At 46.6% G+C, this 22489-nt stretch overlaps 1 protein-coding gene across 1 annotated transcript in view; it reads right to left on the reverse strand.

The window, feature by feature from the left end:
• Positions 1 to 22489, reverse strand: part of LOC132566393 (protein eva-1 homolog C-like) — a 291940-nt gene that overhangs the window by 186367 nt on the left and 83084 nt on the right. Inside the window, exons 2-3 of the mRNA XM_060231397.1 lie at positions 20881 to 21095; positions 10594 to 10717 (exon numbers count right to left, since the gene is read on the reverse strand). Of these exons, the coding sequence (XP_060087380.1) occupies positions 10594 to 10717; positions 20881 to 21095 (339 nt within the window). The remainder of the gene's footprint in view (positions 1 to 10593; positions 10718 to 20880; positions 21096 to 22489) is intronic.

Raw genomic sequence — 22489 nt, forward strand, 5'->3', positions numbered from 1 at the left:
GTGTCCTAAAACAAAAACCCCAAAATCATATCTGTGGGAAGCAGTGCCAAGTCCAGAACCTTCACAACACATATCTATGGCACCAGATTTCTACACACAATGCTAGGGGATGGGGGGCACCTTCTTTTGAGGCTCATAGAATTGGACCCCCTGTTCCACAATTTTTGAAACTTAGGGGCTTTTTTGAGGAGAGGCACCAGATGCTATGCTGAAAATTTGGTGCCTCTGGCTCAAAAAACAGCCCCCTCCCCAAGAGCCCCAGATAACCACGGATCAATTCCCCATTATACCCTATGGGAATCAATCATCATAAGATAGAAATGGAGTGCCCGCAGCAGTCATTCCCCCCTCCCCTGCGCTTTCTGATGACCCTGAAGTGGGGGGAGGGCCTCCAAACTGGGGGATCCCCTGCCCCCACCTGGGGATTTGGCAACCCTACCCCTGACACAAATAGGGTTGCCAATCCCCAGGTGGGGGCAGGGGATTCCCCAGTTTGGAGGCCCTCCCACGCTTCAGGGTCGTCAGAAAGCGGGGCAGGGGGAGGGAAATGACTGCTGGGAACTCTATTATTCCCTATGAAGACCGATTCCCATAGGGTATAAGGGAGAATTGATCTGCGGGTATCTGGGTCTCTAGGTGGGGGCTGTTTTTTGAGGTAGAAGCACAAAATGTTCAGCATAGCATCCGATGCCTCTCCTCAAAGCAACCTCCAAGTTTCAAAAAATTGGACTGGGGGTCTAATTCTATGAGCCCCAAAAGGTGCTCCATCCTTCATTATTTCCAATGGAGGGAAGGCATTTAAAAGGTGTGCGGCCCCTTTAAATGTGATGGGCAGAACTCCCTTTGGAGTTCAACTATGCTTGTCACAACCTTGCTCCTGGCTGCACCCCCAAAGGCTCCTGGCTCCGCCCCCAAAGTCCCCAGATATTTCTTGAACTGGACTTGGCAACCCTACACACAGATGATGGCCAGAACTAGTATACACTGACTGGGTTGACCAAAGGACTGTAATAACAGCATTTTTATCTCTTGTGTTTCTGCAGTTCTGGTATCTCTACTAAGCAGATGACCTTCACGTGGCATCACTGAAATATGTTAAAAACCTTGCAGAAGATATAAATATTTTTCAGTGCTGTGAAGATGACACAGGGATCAAGTTTCATTTTGGAGCCATTATGTATAATTACCGAGTAACTGGAGGGAGCGCGTAATTATAGCGAATTTTGCACAAAATTGAATTGGCTTAACATTTGCACCCTCTCACCTGAAGCCCTGAATGGCAGTAGGCTTAGAAATAATTTAGGATTTATCTTTCAGACATAGAGCTGAGGTAGGCAGGTATGAGCTCTAGCCTGCCCTGGTTTTCTACTGTCATTAGCCACTAGCAGATAGAGTCAGGGCCGGCCCGCCCACTAGGCAAATTAGGCATTTGCCTAGAGCGCCAGCAGGGCAGGGGTGTCGAATTTGGCCCTCTCCCCCTCCCCATGCCCTAGACAAGTCCCTAGTTAGCCTCCTCTGTCACCCGCATGCCTTCGTCTTCTCCTCCCTCCACCCACCCCTTCCTCTGTCTGTCCACCCATCTGCCTTCCCCTCCCCAATCACTTGCCTGCCCACCTCTTCCCCATCACTTGCCCGCCTGCCTCTTCCTCTGCCCGCCCCTTTCCTTCCTCCATCGGTTGTAGGGTTGCCAAGTCCAATTCAAGAAATATCTAGGGACTTTGGGGGCGGAGCCAGGAGACTTTGGGGGCGGAGCCAGGAGACATTGGGGGTGGAGCCAGGAACGAGGGTGTGACAAGCATAATTGAACTCCAAGGGAGTTCTGACCATCACATTTAAAGGGACAGCACACCTTTTTAAATGCCTTTCTTCCATAGGAAATAATGGCGGATAGCGGCACCATCTTTTGGGGCTCATAGAATTGGACCCCCTGGTCCAATCGTTTTGAAACTTGGGGGGTATTTTGGGGAGAGGCACTAGATGCTATACTAAAAATTTGGTGCCTCTACCTCAAAATATAGCCCCCCTCAGAGCCCCCAATACCCACAGATCAATTCCCCATTTTTCCCTATGGGAATCGTTCTCCATAGGGAATAATAGAGTGCCCAGTAGACATTTCCCTCCCCCCATGCTTTCTAAAGCGGGGGGAGGGCCTCCAAACCAGGGAATCCCCTGCCCCCACCTGGGGATTGGCAACCCTAAGTCACAGCATTCCATGGTGCTAATTTCTAGAGTATCTGCCCCCTCTTTCAACACTCCCTCTTGGTGGCCCAGTGGTGGCTTACAAAAGCAAAGAGACAAAAAAAGAGGGGACGTTTGGGTTCACTGGCCAGGGTATTGTGCAAAGCTCAAACGCTAGCAAAATATTTAAGAACAGGATTTAGGGGCAAACTTATGGCCTTCTCTGTTTCTCTCCATCTTTCATTCTCTTGGACTGACAACAATAACACTCCATTCCCAGTCAAAACCTGACATTTCTGGCTCTTAAGGGGGGGGGGGGAACCCCTCTGCAAAACCTTTTAAGTTCTTCTTTTTTAAAAAAAAGTAAAGAGAGACCGAAGAAATGAGAAATACTTCCTTCTTTACAGGTTACTTTTAAAACACGGGCTGAAGGTTGGTGAAAAGACTCTCAGTATTCGCCCTGGATATAAAAAACATATACAGAATAATACCTCCGCACACACACAGAAGCCTGGAGTCAGCAAAGCTGTGTAAATAGCTCCTTCCCCACCCCCCATCCCCACCCCTTTGGCAGGTAAAGGGATAAAAGACATTTTTCAAAGTGATAAGTAACCCCTGGCAGAAGACGGGAATCATCTTCAAGTCACAAGGATTGTGAAGAGAAGAAAGAGGGCAGGTTGTCGCCACTCAGCCCGTTTCCAGTTCATTCCCTTACGTCGAGGTTTTCACTGCTCTTTCAAAAGAGATGCGTTTCTTTGGAGAGTGGGGAACGTGGAGACAATGGACCATAAAAACACACGCGCAAACAGACCTGCCAGAGCAAACGAAGAGTCCTCTTCTCCGCTTCACCTAGCTGCTCCTCCGAGATGGGCTCAGAAGGACCCGGACTCGCGGCTCACCACGCTCCTTGGTGCCGTTTCCCCCCCTCCCCCTGCTTCCAGGATTTTGGAGAGCGGGGGAAGAGGCAAAAAATTCAGGGGTCCCCTGCCAGGGCGGGAGGGTTGGGAAGCCTAATCGGTTGTGTCATGAGCCTGGGACTAGTGAGGCCTGCAGGCCTCAGGGAAGCCTGCTTAGGAGTTACTGGGAAAAGCCTACGTTTCCCAGGATCCCCTCTGTCCCTGATTGGGTAGCGAGGGCTTTGGAGAGAAACAGGTCCAGAGAGGGGTGGGGAATATAAAGGCCAAGCCCAGGAAGTGCGTGTTCTTTCCCTGGAAGGCTTAACTGGAAGTAGGCTGTCACCTGGAGAGCTGGAAGCAAGGGAGAGGCCCTTACCCAAGGGGGGATAAATGTAGTATTAGAGTAGGGACTGTAGAAATAGACACGTTAGGGCTTTTGTTTATTTTCCCTTCACCCTTTTACTGGTTAATGCACCTTGTTAATTTATAGTGCCCTAAAATAAACCCTTTTTTTCCTGTTGTTCATTCTGCCTGGTCCTCATACCTATTATTTGGCCTAAGCTAAGGGGGGCTTGGGAGGGTACTCTGGGCCTTCTCAAGGGACACCCTCAACCTAGAGTGGTGGTAGCAATTGGTAAGATCCTCCTGAGTCGTGACAGATTGCCTGCCCACCTCTTCCCTGTCGCTTGCCTGCCTGCCTCTTCCTCCGACCGCTCTGTTGCTGGTGGGGCACACCACCACAGGGTGCCGCCGCGGAAGGGGGCAGGGGGTGGTAAATCTGCCTGGGGTGCCATGTGCCCTAGTGCCAGCCCTGGATAGAGTGGAGTTGGAATTGTAGTTGTATTTACTCCATCCCAGTTAGATTATAATGAGCTCAGCATCAGAGTGCTAGAGCGCTGTATCCCAGAGTCATGATGTGTTCCTAAGCGTCACAGGACAAATGGGGAAAGGTTATAAACCATGCTGGGAATTATTAGGAAAGGAAAGGAAACCGAATCAGCCAGTATCGATCTATGCCCTTGGATATATCGATGGTGCAGCCTCATTCGGACAACTGTGTACAATTCTTGTCACTGCACCTCAAAAAAGATATTATAGTATTGGAAAAAGTGCAGAAAAGGGCAACTAGAATGATCAAAGGGTGGGAACACTTTCCCTATGAAGAAAGGTTAAAACGCTTGGGGCTCTTTAGCTTGGAGAAACGTCGACTGAGGGGTGACATGACAGAGGTTTGCAAGATTATGCATGGGATGGAGAAAGTAGAGAAAGAAGTACTTTTCTCCCTTCCTCACAATACAAGAACTTGTAGGCACTCGATGAAATTGCTGAGCAGTCGGGTTAAGTTGAATAAAAGGAAGTGGTGGCAGATGCAAGCATAGATCTGTGACTGACCCAAGGTCGGTCAACAAGTGCATGTGGAGCAGTGGGGAATCAAACCCGGTTCTCCCAGATTCATGATATCTATAGACAGGGCTTTTTTTGTAGCAGGAACTCCTTTGCATATTAGGCTGTACACCCCAATGTAGCCAATTCTCCAAGAGCTTACAGGGCTCTTAGTACAGGGCCTACTGTAAACTCCTAGAGGATTGGCTACATCAGGGGGTGAGGCCTAATATGCAAAGGAGTTTCTGCTACTAAAAAAAAACATGTCTATAGATATTATATATAGGTAATATCTATTATGCGGAGGGTGTATATCTTTTTCATTTCAATATATCTTTTTTAATTTAGATTTCTGCAAACTTGGGCATTTTTCATCTGCAGAAGGATCTGTCTTGTCTATTCATCCAATCACTAGATTTAAGTATCCACATATCTGGATGTGTTGAGAGTTATATATATTGATATACAGGTGATCTGAGGATAATTTCTGTGCTGTTCTGAATAGAAAACACAACCACATTGTAATTGCTTTTTCTGTCTCCAAATCCTTAATCCATCCGCCTCCAACAAGAAGCCTTTGAGAACTACCTGGCTAGCATCCTCCTTAAACAAGCACATTAAAAACTGTAGTCCTGACAATGTGGATAAAGGGAAAATTCTTCAAGTCATGCTTTTAAATGTTGGGGGAATGGCCTGAGCAGGGGTGGAATTCTGGCAGGAGCTCCTTTGCATATTAGGCCACACCCCTCTGATGTAGCCAATCCTCCAAGAGCTTACAAAAACGAACCTTGTAAGCTCCAGGAAGACTGGCTACATCAGGGGTGTGTGGCTTAATATGCAAAGGAGCTCCTGCTAGAATTCTACCCCGGGCCTGAGATTCAAAAATATCCACAGTACAGGATTATGTAGTGAGTTGGTTCACTTTGGTGCACAGCAAAAATTGAATCCGTACCAAGGCAATCTGTGAAAGCATCCTTAGATTCAGTCTATCCACATAGGATTTTTTCTTTTTTACTCCGCTCATTCAGTTTTCTTATTGAAATGAGCCCATTCTCTCTTGGCCAGTTCACTGTGGGCCTTAGAAAAGTCACAAAGCTTAAAAACATTTTCCCAATACATTCCAGCTTAAAAACCAGACAACAGCCAGTTATTAAGACGACAGATCATACTTAATAATATCGAAAATCCATCCTCCTAAGTATTTACAATGAGATCACTGGCAGTTACTTTTTTAACTTAACACACGTGTCCCATGTTTTAAACAGGAATAGTAAGAATTCTCTATTTCACCACACCGTACTGTACACACCAGCATCCTTTTTCTGACCTGTTAGGGCTGGTTAATTTATTTGCTATAATTCGGGGGGGTAGGGTGGGAATTCTCACAGGGGCACCCATCAGCTTCTCGGTTAGTGTTTCATGCAAGTATTAATAGTGGGGGATAAAGTTCTCGTTTATTTTAAAGCAAGGGTGGAATTCTAGCAGGAGCTCCGGCCACAAAAGGCTTTCTAATCTGTCTTGGTCGCTCATGATAGCTCCTTGCTTTGTATTGTGGAGGGCTAAATATTGCAATATTTCTTTAAAACGGGTGGAATTCTAGCAGGAGCTCCTTTGCATATTAGGCCACACCCCTCTGATGTAGCCAATCCTCAAGGAGCTTACAAGGCTCTTTTTTGTAAGCTCTTGGAGGATTGGCTACATCAGGGGTGTGTGGCCTAATATGCAAAGGAGCTCCTGCTAGAATTCCACCCGTTTTAAAGAAATATTGCAATATTTAGCCCTCCACAATACAAAGCAAGGAGCTATCATGAGCGACCAAGACAGATTAGGAAGCCTTTTGTGGCTGGGTCCAGACCAGCAATTTTGGCTGCACAGAAAACATCTCAGATCAGGCCAGTTCAAAAGGGAAAAAGAAAAACAACTACTGGATATTCAAAATGAAATAAAGAAAAAAGAAGGAGAGCTGAGGAAAAGACCAGGGAAAAAGAAAATTCTAAGGGAAATTTCAATATTGCAAACTCAACTAAGACATTTATTAAACAAAGAAGTAGAATGGAACTTGAAAAGGCTCCAGCAAAAATCGTTTGAAGGAGCAAATAAGACGGGGAAATACTTGGCGTGGCAGCTGAAAAAAAAGAGGGAAAATAAAATAATTAATAGAATTGTGATAGATGAAAGAGACGTAGTTACTCAAGAGGGAATAAAAAGAGAATTTTTTAAGTACTATGCCAAGCTGTTTAAAGGTGCTGAAGTAAAGAGAAAAAAGATAGATGAATATCTACAGAAAATAAAAATTGAGCCATTAACTGAGAATATGAGAAAAATTTTGAATGACCCAATTGAAAAAATAGAAATTGAGGCAGCAATCAACGTGATGAAAAATGATAAAGCTCCCGGGCCAGACGGTTATACAGCCAAGTATTTTAAAATGTTTAAAGATGAATTAATACCAAAATTACAGAAGCTGATGAATGCAATAAGAGTCAAAGGGAAGGTACCAAATACATGGAAAGAAGCTGTTATTTCTTTGATACCTAAAGAAGAAAGAGATGTTACAAATGTGAAAAATTACAGACCAATTTCACTTTTGAACAATGATTATAAAATATTTACAAGAATTCTGGCAGAACGTCTTAAGCAATATTTGATAAATTTTATAAAAGAGGACCAAGCCGGTTTTCTTCCCAAAAGACAAATAAGAGACAATATTAGAACTGTTGTAAATATTGTAGAATATTATGAAAGACATCCAGAAAAGGAAGTAGCGCTATTCTTTGCGGATGCAGAAAAAGCATTTGACAATTTAAATTGGGACTTTATGTTTGCAGTGATGGAAAAAATGGAGCTTGGAGAAAGTTTTATAAGAATGATAAAGGCAATATATTCTGAACAAAGTGCAAGGCTGTGCATCAACGCAGATCTTACAGATGAAATGAAAATTAGTAAAGGTACCAGACAAGGCTGCCCGCTTTCGCCATTGCTGTTTATAATGACTCTTGAAATTTTACTAATGCAGATTCAAGAAGAAAAAGATTTAGAAGGACTACAAATAAAAGGATTTACCTATAAATACAGAGCATTTGCAGATGATATAATGTTTATAAATGAAAATCCTTTACAAGTTACACCTTTGTTGTTAATGAGAATACAAGAGTTTGGGGAGTTGGCGGGACTTTATATAAACAAAGAAAAATCAAAAATCTTATGTAAGAATATGCAGAAAAATAGACAACAAGAACTACAAAGACTAACGGGTTGTGAAGTTACCTCTAAGGTAAAATACCTAGGGGTAGAGATAACAATGAAAAATATTGATTTGTTTAAGAACAATTATGAAAAGCTATGGCGTAAAATAGAAGAAGATATGCTAAAGTGGAACAAGCTCAATTTGTCACTGTTGGGTAGAATAGCTGCAGTAAAAATGAATATTTTACCAAGGATTATGTATCTGTTTCAAACCATCCCCATTGTGAAAGATGCTAAGCAATTTGATAAATGGCGAAGAAAAATTTCGGAATTCGTGTGGGCCGGGAGGAAACCTAGAATTAAAATGAAAGTCCTGATAGATGCGAAAGAGAGAGGTGGATTCCAATTACCAGATTTGAAACTGTATCATGAAGCAATTTGTTTAGTATGGTTAAAAGAATGGATAACGTTATTAAATAAAAAACTTCTAATGTTAGAAGGCCATGGAAAAAAATTCGGCTGGCATGCATATTTGTACTATGGAAAAAAGAAGATGGACGGTCTTTTCTCTCACCATTATATAAGGAGTAGCTTATTAAATGTGTGGATAAAGTACAAGAAATATGGTGATGAGAGGAGACCTTTATGGATAGTGCCGGCTGAAGTGATAAAGTTAACGGCCAAAACAGTCAAGGAAAAACAACTATCATACAACCAGTTACTAAAAATACAAAGCGGGAAAATAGAATTGAAAACTGCAGAAGAACTAAACTATAAATATGATTGGTTTCAAATGCAACAAATAAAAAGTTTGATGGAGAATGATATCAAAGCTGAAGGAATAAGGAAAGAACAAACAGAAATGGAAAGAGTTCTGCTTGGAGATAATGAGAAATTAATTTCAAAAGTGTACAAATTACTTTTACAATGGGCTACAGAAGATGAAGTAGTGAAATCTCAAATGATAAAATGGGCAATTAATGTAAATAAAGAAATAAAGATGGAATCTTGGGAATATCTGTGGAAAAATTCCATGAAACTCGCAACATGTCATAGTATTAAAGAGAACTGTTTTAAGATGATGTATAGATGGTATATGACTCCAAAAAAATTAGCAAAGATGAACAATAAGATGCCAGATAGGTGCTGGAAATGTAAAAAGCATGAAGGTTCTTTCTACCATATGTGGTGGACTTGTGAAAGAGCTAAAATGTTTTGGCAAATGATTCAACAAGAGATATCTAAGATCCTGGGATATGAATTCAATAAAGAGGCAGAGACTTTTCTGCTGGGATTACAAATGGAAAAATTTCCAAAAGAAGATAGAACATTAATATGGTACTTGCTCTCAGCTGCTAGGACATTGTATGCGCAGTTGTGGAAGCAAGAAAAAATACCAGAAAAATGGGACTGGATTATGAAAGTTATGTCATGGAGTGAAATGGACAAATTAACAAGAAAATTAAGAGACTGTGGTTTAGAACTTTTTAACCAAGAGTGGAAGAAATTCAGAAGATATGTAGAGAAAGAGTGGAAAATAAAAGGACATTGGACAATTTTTGAGGATTAAGATTTTTAAGATAACAATACAATTCTTGAAGGGGGTTCTTCTTCCCTATGTTTCTTTTTTGTTTTGTTTTTTTTTCTTGATAGTTAAGGGTACCTTTAATATCTGTTTTTTTAAAGAAAATAACACTGGCGGGGGTCAAGTAATTGGGGGAGGGGTGGGAGAAAGTAAGATGTGGGGTAGAATGATGGTCTTTTTCTTAATATATATTAAGCTTTTTATAAGTTGTAGTTATAGTTCTACTACCATATGTTACTAATAAAATTGTTTATTCACAAAAGGGAGTGGCCGAAGCCCATTCAGGCGCTTCCCTACGAAGTGCCTACATGAGATACAGGCGAGAGGTGCTTTGGGGCGGTCAGACGGTTGTTGTGCACCATCCCGGTAGTGCTGTTTTGAGTTTCTTTTTTCCCTTATATTTTTAGTGGCCATGGGCTCATGTGCCCATGTGCCTAGTGCAGGTTTAAACAACAAAAAAAAAAAGAATACCAGTGAGCCCCTAGAGTGGATTGGTGCGTTCACACCGCCAATCCACCTCGCTAGCATGCTCCTGCATTCAGACCCGCCCGGAAAGGCTGGTGGTGTGCAGCGGAAGAATTTGCTACCACTTCTTAAGTAGGGTTGCCAATCCCCAGGTGGGGGCAGGGGATCCCCCGGTTTGGAGACCCTCCTCCCGCTTCAGGGTCATCAGAAAGCGGGGTGAGGGGAGGTAAATGTCTGCTGGGAACTCTATTATTCCCTATGGAGATTTATTCCCATAGAAAATCATGGAGAATTGATCTGCAGGTAACTGTGGCTCTGGGGGGGCTGTTTTGGGGGGTAGAGGCACCAAATTTTCAGTATAGCATCTAGTGCCTCTCCCCAAAATACCTCCCAAGTTTCAAAAAGATTGGACCAGGGAGTCCAATTCTATGAGCCTCAAAAGAAAGTGCCCCATCCTTCATTATTTCCTATGGAAGGAAGGCATTGAAAAGGTGTGCCGTCCCTTTAAATGTGAGGGCCAGAACTCCCTTTGGAGTTCAATTATGCTTGTCACAGCCTTGACATTGGCTCCACCCCAATGTCTCCTGGCTCCACCCCCAAAGTCCCCAGATATTTCTTGAATTGGACTTGGCAACCCTATTCCTAAGTGACAGATTTTTGAGTTGCCTCAGAGACACCGGAGAACGGGATGAGTACAGGAGCCGGATAGGCAGCAAATGTGCACGTTTGGACTTGATTTTTTAATCTGTCTGCAGCTGCCCTTCTGGACCCAGCCTGTGTCCCGTCCCCCCCCCCCCCCAAAAAAACCCGAAGGTGTCAATCATCTCAACAAAACAATATTCTCAAGCCAAGACATCGCTGTGCCCAAGAAAAGACGTCATCACTGAAGAACTTACTTACTTGGCCTGCATTTATACCACACGAGGAGGTACTTGCTGGTTCCTGGGCATGGATCGACACCAAAGAGCCGATTACTGACGAGGAATTGGCAACTCCTTTTGTCCTGACACTCTTCCAGTATCTTCTATGGAACAGGTACACCACACACACACACACACACACACACACACACAAAACAGGAAAAGGAAATTGATTAATAATGGCAAAGGTATGCCAACTCAATATAGAGTTGCCAACCCCCCCCCCCCCCCCCCAGTGCAAGGGGGCCTCCCAGTTTTGGGTGCTCCTCATCGTAGAGACACATGCATCATCACCCCCCTCCAACCAGCAGGAACCCAGAAATCATTGCAACATGCCTACAAAAACTGGAAGTGACATCATGTCGGCATGTCAGGAACACTGTGGGGATGATGAATGTGGTGATGATGATAGAATGCCATTGGGGGCAAAACTCTATGATTTGAAGCAAAATCTACCACACAGTTTTGTCCAAAAACCAGAGGATTGCCCCCAGACGTCACTTCTGGTCTCCGTAGGTATGTCACAACGTTCCTCCCCTCTCCCAGAAAGTCCCTTCCTCTCCCCCAATGGCATGACTATCGGATCTGGCAACCCTAACTGAATATTTGCCATAGGCAGGAGAATAGCAGTGTCATCTTGAGGAAGGCTGTAGCTCAGTGTTTGAAGGTTCCAGTTTCCATCCCCAGCAACTCCAGTTCAAAGAAAGAAGGAGGAGGAGGAGGAGAAGAAGATATTGGATTTATATCCTGCCCTCCAATCCAAATTTCAGATTTCAGAGTTGCTCACAATCTCCTTTATCTTCCTCCCCCACTACAGACACCCTGTGTCATTTGCATATTAGGCCACATACCCCCGACATCATCATTGTTTCACACGGGGCTTTTTTGTAAAAAAGGCCCAGCAGAAACTCTTGCATATTAGGCCACACACCCCAACATAACCATTGTTTCACATGGGGCTTTTTTGTAGAAAAGGCCCAGCAGGAACACATTTGCATATTAGGCCACATATCCCTGACATCACCATTGTTTCGCGCAGGGCTTTTTTGTGGGAAAAGCCCAGCAGGAATGCATTTGCATATTAGGCCACATACCCCTGACATCATCATTGTTTCACACAGGGCTTTTTCGTAGAAAAGGCCCAGCAGGAACTCATTTGCATATTAGGCCACACACACCCCCAACATCACCATTGTTTTACACAGGGCTTTTTTTGTAGAAAAGGCACAGCAGGAACTCATTTGCATATTAAGCACACCCCCTGACACCGAGCCAGCCGGAGCTGTGTTCCTGTGCGTTCCTGCTCCAAAAAACAGAAAGAAAGAAAGCCCTGCAACCATCTTCTCTTCCTCTCCCCACAATAGTCACCTTGTGAGGCAGGCCAGGCTGAGATAGCTCTGAGAGAATGGTGACTGGCCCAAGGTCGTCCAGCAGGCTTCAAGTGAAGGAGGAGCGGGGAATCCAACCCGGTTCTCCAGATTAGAGTCTGCTGCTCTTAACCACTACACCATGCTCACCTTGCTCATCACACTGGCTCCACCAAGATGGAGTCTGTTTGTTGTGTATGGGGACTAATATTGTGTATTACAAGTGTTCCTGCCTGGCTCACTGGAGCCTGTAGGACTGAGCTTGGGGACTTGGGAACAATGGGCAGGAGGATCCAAATCCCTGCCACCCTGCTCCAATCACGGGCCCCCTGATGGTTTGAATGATCCAATGGCGACCTAGCGCGGAACCTTGAAGTGTACATAGTTGGCCCCGTTGAGCAATCTTCTAGTTCAGCCGTTACCATGCTGTAATGAATAAAGTGAGCTACGATCACTGCCACAGGGTCTCCTCATTGCACTGAACCCACTCTTTTCTACTGTTCTAGGTTGTCACCTTAGCCATTCTGTCTTGTGACTGCATTTGGGGTAATATCATTTGGGGAGGGGGCAGGACCCTCCCCCAATACAATAACAACACGCAGAGAGACGTCATCGTGCTGGGGACGCAGTACCACAAGTGCACGCCTACCCACTTTCGCCCGACCATTTAAAGGGACCTTCCTTTTAAAGCGTTGAGGGGAAGTGGATGCTCAATGTGAATTCACCACTTGCAGGGCAGGCATATGTGCCCCCCGCAAAAAAAAACAGCGGGCAGCTCACACTCCTGCCCTCCAAGTTGCAAAACCGTGGCTCACAGGGCAAGAGCAGGCAGCCGCTATTCAGAAAGAGTAGGTGCCTGCCCTCCAAGCTTGACTCAAGGTGCGCATGGTGCCCATGGGGCCGTGGAGGATTGTTGGGGGCAGGCCAGTGTCTGGGGGAGTCTCAAAAATTGGGAGATCCCCCACCCCCAACCTGGGGACTGGCATCCCTAAGGGCAAGAGATATTCAGAGATGGTTTGCCAGTGCTTGCTTCTGCACAGCAACCCTGGACGTCTTTGGCGGTCTCCCATCCAAGTACTAACCAGGGCTGACCCTGCTTAACTTCCAAGGTCTAAAGATCGGGGTAGGCTGGGCCATCTATGTCAGGGCGCATGTGCATAGATATACAAAACTAGAACGGGAAGTGACATCATCAAAACGCACCAGGCATTTGGTCCAAACTTCACGGTTCAACCACCGTTGGATTGAAGCTTAGAATGGCACTGGTGACACCCCCACCCCACCCCATTCGGCCATCTACCTGAGTGAGGACAGGAAGGGCTGGTGGGAGGTGCGGGGGGGGGGAGACCTAGCAACCGTGGTAAGAAGTAGGGATGTCAACCTCCAGCTGGGATCTGGGCATCCCCTGGAATTACAGCTCATCTCCAGAGATCAGTTTCCCTGGAGGAAATAAATGCTTTGTAAGGTGGACTCTTATGGCATCGTACTCCACTGAGGTCCCTGTCCTCCCCATCCCCCAAATCTCCAAAAGTTTCCCGACTTGAATCTGGCTACTCTAGACCCCATGCCCTGCCGATGGACAGGGGGGACCCGGCAACCCTATTAGGAAGAGATGGTGGCAAGCAGGGCTTTTTTTTGTAGCTGGAGCTCCTTTGCATATTAGGCCACGCACCCCTAACGTAGTTAGGGCGCCAAGCCCCCGGTCCGGGTGTGGAATCTCCCGCCAGGTAGGTTCCCAACCCGCCTGCCCACATTGGGCCGGCGGGGGGAACCTCCCCCTGCATCGCTGGTGAGATGACGTCACGGGGAAGCGATGTCATCAAAATGGCAGCACCCGTGCAGGGCCGCTCTAGGCGTTTCCAGGAAAACTCGATGGTTTTCCCGGATGCTCTAGCCATGTGCGAGGTAAAACTGTATGGTACAATAGGTACCATAAAGTTTTAACCTCCCAAATAGCTAGAGCATCCGGGAAAACCATCGAGTTTTCCTGGAAACGTCTAGAGCAGCCCCGTACTGGTGCCGCCATTTTGATGATGTCACTTCCGGGTGACATCATTTTGGCGCACACGCATGCATTGCATGCGCGAATGTCCCCCACCAGGGGATGAAGAGGACTTGGCAACCCTAAATGAAGCCAATCCTCCAAGAGTTTAGAGGGCTCTTAGTAAAGGGCCTACTGGAAGCTCCAGGAGGATTGGCTACATCAGGGGTATTTGACCTAATATGCAAAGAAGTTCCTGATACAAAAAAAAGCCCTGACAGCAGGAGAATTTATTATATCACTTGAGGCCTATGACTTCTATTTAAGGTTGAATAATCTGGATTCCAATCGCTTACATTTTATTTCGGGTTTTTTTTCCTTTTTGTCTCGCTTTCAAGGAAATATACTTAGGGAAAACAGAGCCCCTCTGGAAGGAACACAAAAACACAATCCCGCCCTCCTCCATTCCCATCCTCCAAGCCTACAGTCAGCCTTTCCTTTGTGGCTCCTAAACTGCGCTACGGTTGACAGCGGGCCTATCTGATTTTCTTGTCAGCAAGGTCATTGTAAAACCTGCTCGAGTTTGTAATTAGCAAAATGTGCGGGTGAAGAAAATCAGGCACTGGAAAGTCACCGTGCTGGGAATCAAGTCTCCTTTTGTCTGCTCCTCTTAATGTTTTTAACAACAGCAGGAGACAGCCATGCAGACCGAGGGCCGTGCGTCTATTCAAACGGCCAAAGAAAACAGAGGAGCTGCCTTGGTGATCCATATCAGCCTGCTACCCTAGGGAGATGAGGCATGGAGCTTCTCTGAAACAGATCCAAAATGCCAAGTATACTAATTTTGAGTAGGGCTGCAGATCGCATTGCCAGATCCAGGTTGGGAAACTCCTGGAGATTTGGGGGCGGAGCCTGGGGAGGACAGGGACCTCAGTGGGGTACAAGGTCATAGAGTCCGCACTTCAAAGCATCCATTTTCTCCAGAGGAGCTGGTCTCTGTAGTCTGGACGTAAGCTGTAATTCCGGGGGATTCTCAGGTCCCACCTGGAGTCTGGCATCCCTAGTTCTAAGATACTCAATATTCTCTGGTGCAATGACATCACGGAGAAGTGACATCATCACATTGGCAACGTTGTGCGGCAACACTCTGCTTTTGGGGCAAAACTCAACGGTTTGAGCCCAATTTCACCATTTGCCCAAAAAAAGTAGAGTGTCACTGCATGACATCACTGACACATCATCACATCAAGGACATCCCCACCCACTCCCAAACGCCCCCCAGATCCCGCTGCCGGTGCAACGAGGCGACCTGGCAACCATGTCTCCTGACTGTAATGCTAAGGAGCAAAAACAGTCCCATCTCTCACCCAACCTACTTTGGAAAAACTGCAATGGAGTCTGGGAGGGAGCTAAGAATGCCAGTGTCCAGGTGGGACCTGGGGAACCTCTGAAATTATAGCTCATCTCCAGACTACAGTTCCCCTGGAGAAAATGGCTGCTTTCGAGGCGGAACTCTATGGCATTCTAACCCCCTGAGGTCCCCATCCTTCCAGACTCCATCCCCAAATCTCCAAGAGTTTCCCAACTTAGGTCTGGCAATCATATCCCCACCCCCTGCTGGTGACCAGAGGGGACCTGGCTTCCCTAATATAAGGGCTGCAATACTGCGGTCCAAGCTCTGCTCACAACCTGAGTTTGATCCCAGCAGAAGCTGGGTTCAGGTAGCCAGCTCGAGGTTGACTCAGCCTTCCATCCTTTCAAGGTTGGTAAAATGAGTCCCCAGCTTGCTGGGGGGGGGAAGTGTAGATGACTGGGGAAGGCAATGGCAAACCACCCCGTAAAAAGTCTGCCTTGAAAACGTTGTGAAAGCAACGTCACCCCAGAGTCGGAAACGACTGGTGCTTGCACAGGGGACTACCTTTACCTTTTTACTGCAACTTAATTGAGCCCCGTGGCACAGAGTGGTAAAGTCAGAGTCAGAAACAACGGGTGCTTGCACAGGGGACTACCTTTAGGGATGCCAACCTCCAGGTGTAGCCTGGAGCTCTCCCAGAAATTACTGCTTATCACCAGAGATCAGTTCCCCTCAGGGCTTTTCTTATAGAAAAAGCCCAGCAGGAACACATTTGCATATTAGGCCACACCCCCTGACACCAAGCCACCTGGAGCTGCGTTCCTGCTCAAAAAAAGCCCTGGTTCCCCTGAAGAAAATGGCTGGTTTGCGGGGAGGGAACTATGGTGTTATACCCTGCTTAGACCCCTCTCCTTCCCAAACCCCACCCTTCCCCAGGATCCACCCCCAAATCTCCAGGGATTTCCCAACCCTGAGCTGACAACCTTGCTTCTTGCATGGACCTTTATGTAAAATTTTACAATTTAAACAGGGGAAGGACTGGAATACAGTTGCTTTGGTGAACTGGAATTTATTCTATGCAGGGCTTTTTTTGAGCAGGAATGCAGTTCCAGATGGCTTGGCATTAGGGGGTGTGACCTAATATGCAAATGAGTTCCTGCTGGGCTTTTTCTACAAAGAAGCCCTGTGTGCCATCAAGGGTGTGGCCTAATATGTAGATGAATTCCCGCTGGGCTTTTTCTATCAAAAAAGCCTTGATTCTAATGTAAACTGGGATTCAACTGAGGGGTTCTCCCCCCCACCCCTTTAAAGCAAACATTAACTCAAATGTTTTTTTATAATGATGCTTCAGATACTACCACCTTGGGCATTTTTGTTGAATTTTTTATAAAGTTTTAACCGTTGGTATTTTAAGTAATTGGACTTGAAGATGTACTACAAATCACTTTGAACAAGCTGTGGGGAAAACAGGACAACTCTCTAAACGATTGAGCGTAATAAACATTTCAAATTAAAATGCCATTCTCGGCAGAACCGCTATCTAAGTTGGCAGTTAATGGCATCATTCTGGAAGGTTTCCAATGCAGAGGGATTTCACGCAACTCCAAATTACTTCCTTCTGCTCTTGTCATGATTAGATGGGACAGTGAACACTGTCCCTCAGTTGGCAGTGGGGAAAATGTATTTTTAAAAAGTAACTTTGGCAAGCTCAGCATTCCCACCCCCCCAGTGCCTGGAATTCCATCTAACAGAACCTGTTGTCCATTTTCTGTATGAGCTCTCCCTGTGAAGCCATTATCTTCCCCCTCTTTTCCTCCCACAGCGAAGACCGAGACAGCAATACAATTAGAATGCCACTCCATTATTCTCCTTTTTGGTTTTTGGAAGCCTCACATTAGCTCCAGGTCGCCGGTATGATGCTTTAGAATTGTGTTCCCGGGGGGGCAGCCATTTTTTTCCCCACAGAAAACAACTGGCCCATCGCTGGGAATCTGTAACTGGCCCCAGGTCCAAGACCCAAGCCATGAATTAGTCTCAGCCACTCTCTGTGTTGTCATAAGGGCTTTTTTTTTGTAGCAGGAACTTTTTTGCATATTAGGCCACACCCCTCTTATGTAGCCAATCCTCCAAGAGCATACAAGGGTGTTATTACAGGGCCTACTGTCAGTTCCTGGAGGATTGGCTACATCAAGGGGTGTGTGGGCTAATATGCAAAGGAGTTCCTGCTACAAAAAAAGCCCAAGATGAGCCTTTTTTTCTTTTTTCTTTTTTCCACAAATGTCATTCACTCACTGCAGTTCTCCTGGAGAAGAAGTTTTAACCCAGAGTGAACTGATAATGAATGTATATCAATACTCCCAGAGTGTTTGAATTTTACAACTTAGGTTTTCTCCTGATTAGAAATAAAGTTTTAGTTTGCTGCTTGGGAGAAAGTATCGGTGGGGGAAGGTACAGATACATAGTCCCAGCTGCTCAGATTACACAACATAACTTTCAAACGCATTTTTGAACTCTGTTGAAAGGCAGCATAAGAAATCCCATAAGTAAGCTTAAAAAGAAAAAAAGGGGATGGAGGGCTGGGGAGAAAACTGCCTAACACAAAAAAAGACCAAACAGCACTCCTGTGTGGAAGATATGGCTATTTTCTTTTCTACAAAAAGTTATAGACTGTTGTTGAAGGCCAGTGCCAAACTACCACAGCTAGCACAAAATGGAAGTAACACAACCGAGTCTCCATTTAGCATTTTTAATGAGCTGCTAGGCAAAGGTCTCGGCTTTTGTTGGGCATGGAGTAAGTCACAAAGGGAGAAAACAGCTGAGATGCTGGAAGCTCCATTACCAGGTCCCCAATATTAGGGATATATTGCTGAGATCAGGGCTTTTTTGGTAGAAAAAGCCCAACAGGAATTCATTTGCATATGAGGCCACACACCCTGATATCACCATTATTTCACAAAGGCCTTTTTTTGTAGAAAAAGCCCAGCAGGAACTCATTTGCATATTAGCCCACACCCCCTGGTGTCACCATTGTTTCACACAGGGCTTTTTTTTTTTTAGAAAAGAGCCAGCAGGAACTCATTTACATATTAGGCCACACACCCTGATGACACACCAGCTGCAACTGCATTCCTGTGCGTTCCTGCTCAAAAAAGAAAAAAGCCCTGTCTGAGATATAGGTTTGCCAGTCTCCAGGTTGTGGCTGGAAATCCTCTGGAATGAAAATTAGTCTTCAGGTTACAGAGATCAGTTCCCCATGAGAAAATGGCAGCTTTAGAAGTGAACACTATGTAGGGCTGTCAGGTCTCTCCTGGCAAGTGGCGGGGGATGGAGGGGAATTTACAAGAAGAAAGGCCCGGGCTACGTCACTGGCCTCACACAGGAAGTGAAGTCATCATACCAGCAACCTCTTGGTGACATTCTGGTATTTGGGCAAAAACTCTATGGTAGAACTGACTTCTACTATATTTTTATCCAAATACTCGGAAGTCACTAGCATGATGATGTCACTTCCTGAGTGATGCCGGTAACATGGCCTGGAGCTTCCTCTTTCTACTGTCAAGTCTCCCCAGCAACCAGCTGATCAGCAGCTGGGGGGCAGGGCCTGACGGTGGGGAGCACCCACTTCCCCAAGGGGCTCTGGCAACCCTAACAACTATGACACTATACCCCATTGAGGCCACACCCCTTCCCAAACCCTGCCCTCCACATTATCCACCCCCAAAATCCCAAGGTATTTCCCAAGCCAGAGCAGGCAACTCTAAACAATGAATGACATTTGATAACTTTTAAAATATATATTTTTACATTCTCCTGTGGTAGAATACCGTATTTTTCGGACCATAAGACGCACTTTCCCCCCCCCCCAAAAAAAGTGGGGGGGAAGTGTGTGCGTCTTATGGAGCGAAGGTACCGTACCTTCCTCCGGGGGGGGCGATCCGCTGCCTCCACCTCTGATCCCGGCGTTTCCCCCGTGCCTGCCGCCTGGCTCCAACTTCTTCCAGCAAGCGCTGGGATCGCTCCACGCTGCCCCCACCGCAAATCCAGCGCTTCGCGAGTGCCGGCTGCGGAGGGGGCAGCGTGCTTCCTCCGTGCCTGTCTGCCTGGCTCCAGCTCTGACGCTTACAGCAAGCGCCAGGATCGCTCCCTCCGCCCTCCGATCCCAGCGCTTGCTTTAAGCATCAGAGCTGAAGCCAGGCAGACAGGCACGGAGGAAGCACCCGCCCCCTCCGCAAACCCAGCACTTCGCGAGCGCCGGCTGTGGAGAGGGCAGCATGCTTCCTCCGTGCCTGTCTGCCTGGCTCCAGCTCTGACGCTTACAGCAAGCGCCAGGACCGCTCCCTCCGCCCTCCAATCCCAGCGCTTGCTTTAAGCATCAGAGCTGGAGCCAGGCAGACAGGCACGGAGGAAGCACGCTGCCCTCTCCACAGCCGGCACTCGCAAAATGCTGGGTTTGCGGAGGGGGTGGATGCTTCCTCCGTGCCTGTCTGCCTGGCTTCAGCTCTGATACTTAAAGCAAGCGCTGGGATCGGAGGGCGGAGGGAGCGGTCCTGGTGCTTGCTGTAAGCGTCAGAGCTGGAGCCAGGCAGACAGGCACGGAGGAAGCACACTGCCCCCTCCGCAGCCGGCGCTCGCGAAGCGCTGGGTTTGCGGTGGGGGCAGCGTGGAGCGATCCCAGCGCTTGCTGGAAGAAGCTGGAGCCAGGCAGGCAGGCGCGAGGGAAGCGCCGGGATCGGAGGCGGAGGCAGCAGATCGCCCCCCAGGAGGAAGGTGCGTCCTATGGTCAGGAGCGCCTTATGGAACAAAAAATACAGTACTTTATTTGTTAATAATTTATTCTCTGGCCACAGATGTGTTTTCTGGAAAATTTTGAAATTTAAATGAATTATTTAAATATCTATATTATATTAGCAACAATTTAAACAATGTTAGCAAAAGAGGGCAAATATGTCATGTGCAAGCCTGGACCGAGAGTTAGGGCTGCCAAGATTCCCATCAGAGATGGGGGATCCCCCGGTCTGGAGGGTCCCAACCCGCCAGCAGGGATCAGGCCGCTGAAGGGATTCCCGCCCCCAAAGAGCCCTGCCGCTATGCGCCATCCCCAGCATGATGACATCACCCAGAAATGCCATTATCGCACCGGGGACGCTCTACAGTAAAACTCTATGGTACCATAGAGGGTTGTTCTTTTTGTGAGTCCTAGAGCGTTCCTGGTGTGACATCCCTGGCATGATGATGTCACTTCCAGGTGACATCATCACACTGCGTGCACTGCCCACATGAGAGAGAACAACCAGCACCACCCCCAGTGTAGCCAATCCTCCTGGAGCTTACAGTAGGCCCTGTACTAAGAGCCCCGTAAACTCTTGGAGGATTGGCTACCTCAGGGGTGTGTGGCCTAATATGCAAAGGAGTTCCTGCTACAAAAAAAAGCCCTGGCCAATCCTTTTTAAACTGAATATTCTAAACCTGTGAAATAGCCAGGACGGAACAATGTTAAGGTACTGGGTTTAAACGGTCTTCAACCTGACGAAATCAGAACCAAACAGTGTCTTAAAGTCACAATACCTGAAGGGAAGTACCAGCAGAACAGGCGACGTCCTCCTTGATCAAAGTTGCATAGGATTGTGGGTGGCGGGAAGGACACATCTGATGACTCGGCACCACACGGCCGTAAAAAGACGCCTGGATACTGATGGTGGTTCTGTGAGGGCATCTCAGGGAGACATAGTCTCCGTCACAGGCATGGTCTGTATAATTCTTTAAAATACTTGCGATATAACCTGTCAACAAGAGAGCAGTTGTTAGTACAACAAAAACAAATAGGTTAACTCACTTTATCTATTTACTTCATTTATTCCCCGCCTTTCTCTCCAGTGGGGAACCAAAGCCGCTTGCATTGTTCTGCTCTCTCTCCTCGTAACAACCCTGTGGGGTAGGTTAGACTGACTGGCCCAACAAAATTTCATATCAGCAGGAGTGGAATTCTAGCAGGAGCTCCTTTGCATATTAGGCCACACCTCCTGATGTAGCCAATCCTCCAAGGGCTTACAAGGCTCTTTTTTTGTAAGCTCTTGGAGGATTGGCTACATCAGGGGTGTGTGGCCTAATATGCAAAAGAGCTCCTGCTAGAATTCCACCCCTGCCTATCAGAGTAGGGATTTGAACCTGGATCCTCACCTGGATGGTCCAAGCTAGCCTGATCTCATCAGAGTTTGGAAGCTAAGCAGGGTCAGCCCTGGCTAGTACTTGGATGAGAGACCACCAAGGAAGTCCAGGGTTGATGCATAGGGAGAGGCAGGATTTTTTCCTTTGCATATTAGGCCACACCTATCTGATGTAGCCACTCCCCCTGGAGCTTACAGTAGGCCTTTTACTAAGAGCCCTGTAAGCTCTTGGAGGATTGACCTACATCAGTGGGGTGTGGCCTCATATGCAAAGGAGTTCCTGCTACAAAAAATAGCCCTGGGGACAGGCAATGGCAAACCATCTCTGGATGGTCTCTTGCCTTAAAAACCCTACAGGGTTTGACATAAGTTGACTGAGACTTGATGGATTTTTCCACCACCACCACAACCCCTCCCAGGTCCAAGTCTGACTCTCTAACCACTACATCCAACTGGCTCTCTTTACAGAATTATTTTGCGCATTTGCTCAAGAGTCCCACAAAGCTAAAGGTGCATATGCACAGAACTGCAGCCACAGAGTCATTCATCAAGTAAGCAAGAAGTCATACAGTCAGGACTTCGTGCCCCTTGGGGAATGTGGTGGGATGGAGTTCCAGAACCTCTTTGTGGAAACAAAAAGCTCAAGAAATGTTTAGAAGTTCAGGAAAGGCACCCATGTGTTTCTCCTTCATTTCCCTCTTGAGAATTCTGGCACCTCTTTTTCCAGAAAAACAGCCTAGCATACAGAGAAAAGGGGGGGGAAGCATAACTACTATTTCGAGTTTCACCTGAAGCTGATGAATAACCGTCTGAATATTCTCCCTGTACTTGAAAACCTGTTTCGAATGGATGAGGCAACTGCCAACTGACAGTCTGCCCTGAGTCTCTCTGAGAAAGGTGGACTATAAATAACGTAAGTCCAGTAGCACCTTGACCAAGATTTTTCAGGGTATGAGCTCTTGAGAGTCAAGGCCAAGGTGGCCAAACTGTGGCTCGGGAGTCACATGTGG

The sequence above is a fragment of the Heteronotia binoei genome, chromosome 1 (assembly GCF_032191835.1).
Source record: "Heteronotia binoei isolate CCM8104 ecotype False Entrance Well chromosome 1, APGP_CSIRO_Hbin_v1, whole genome shotgun sequence".
In the NCBI taxonomy this organism is placed as follows: domain Eukaryota; kingdom Metazoa; phylum Chordata; class Lepidosauria; order Squamata; family Gekkonidae; genus Heteronotia; species Heteronotia binoei.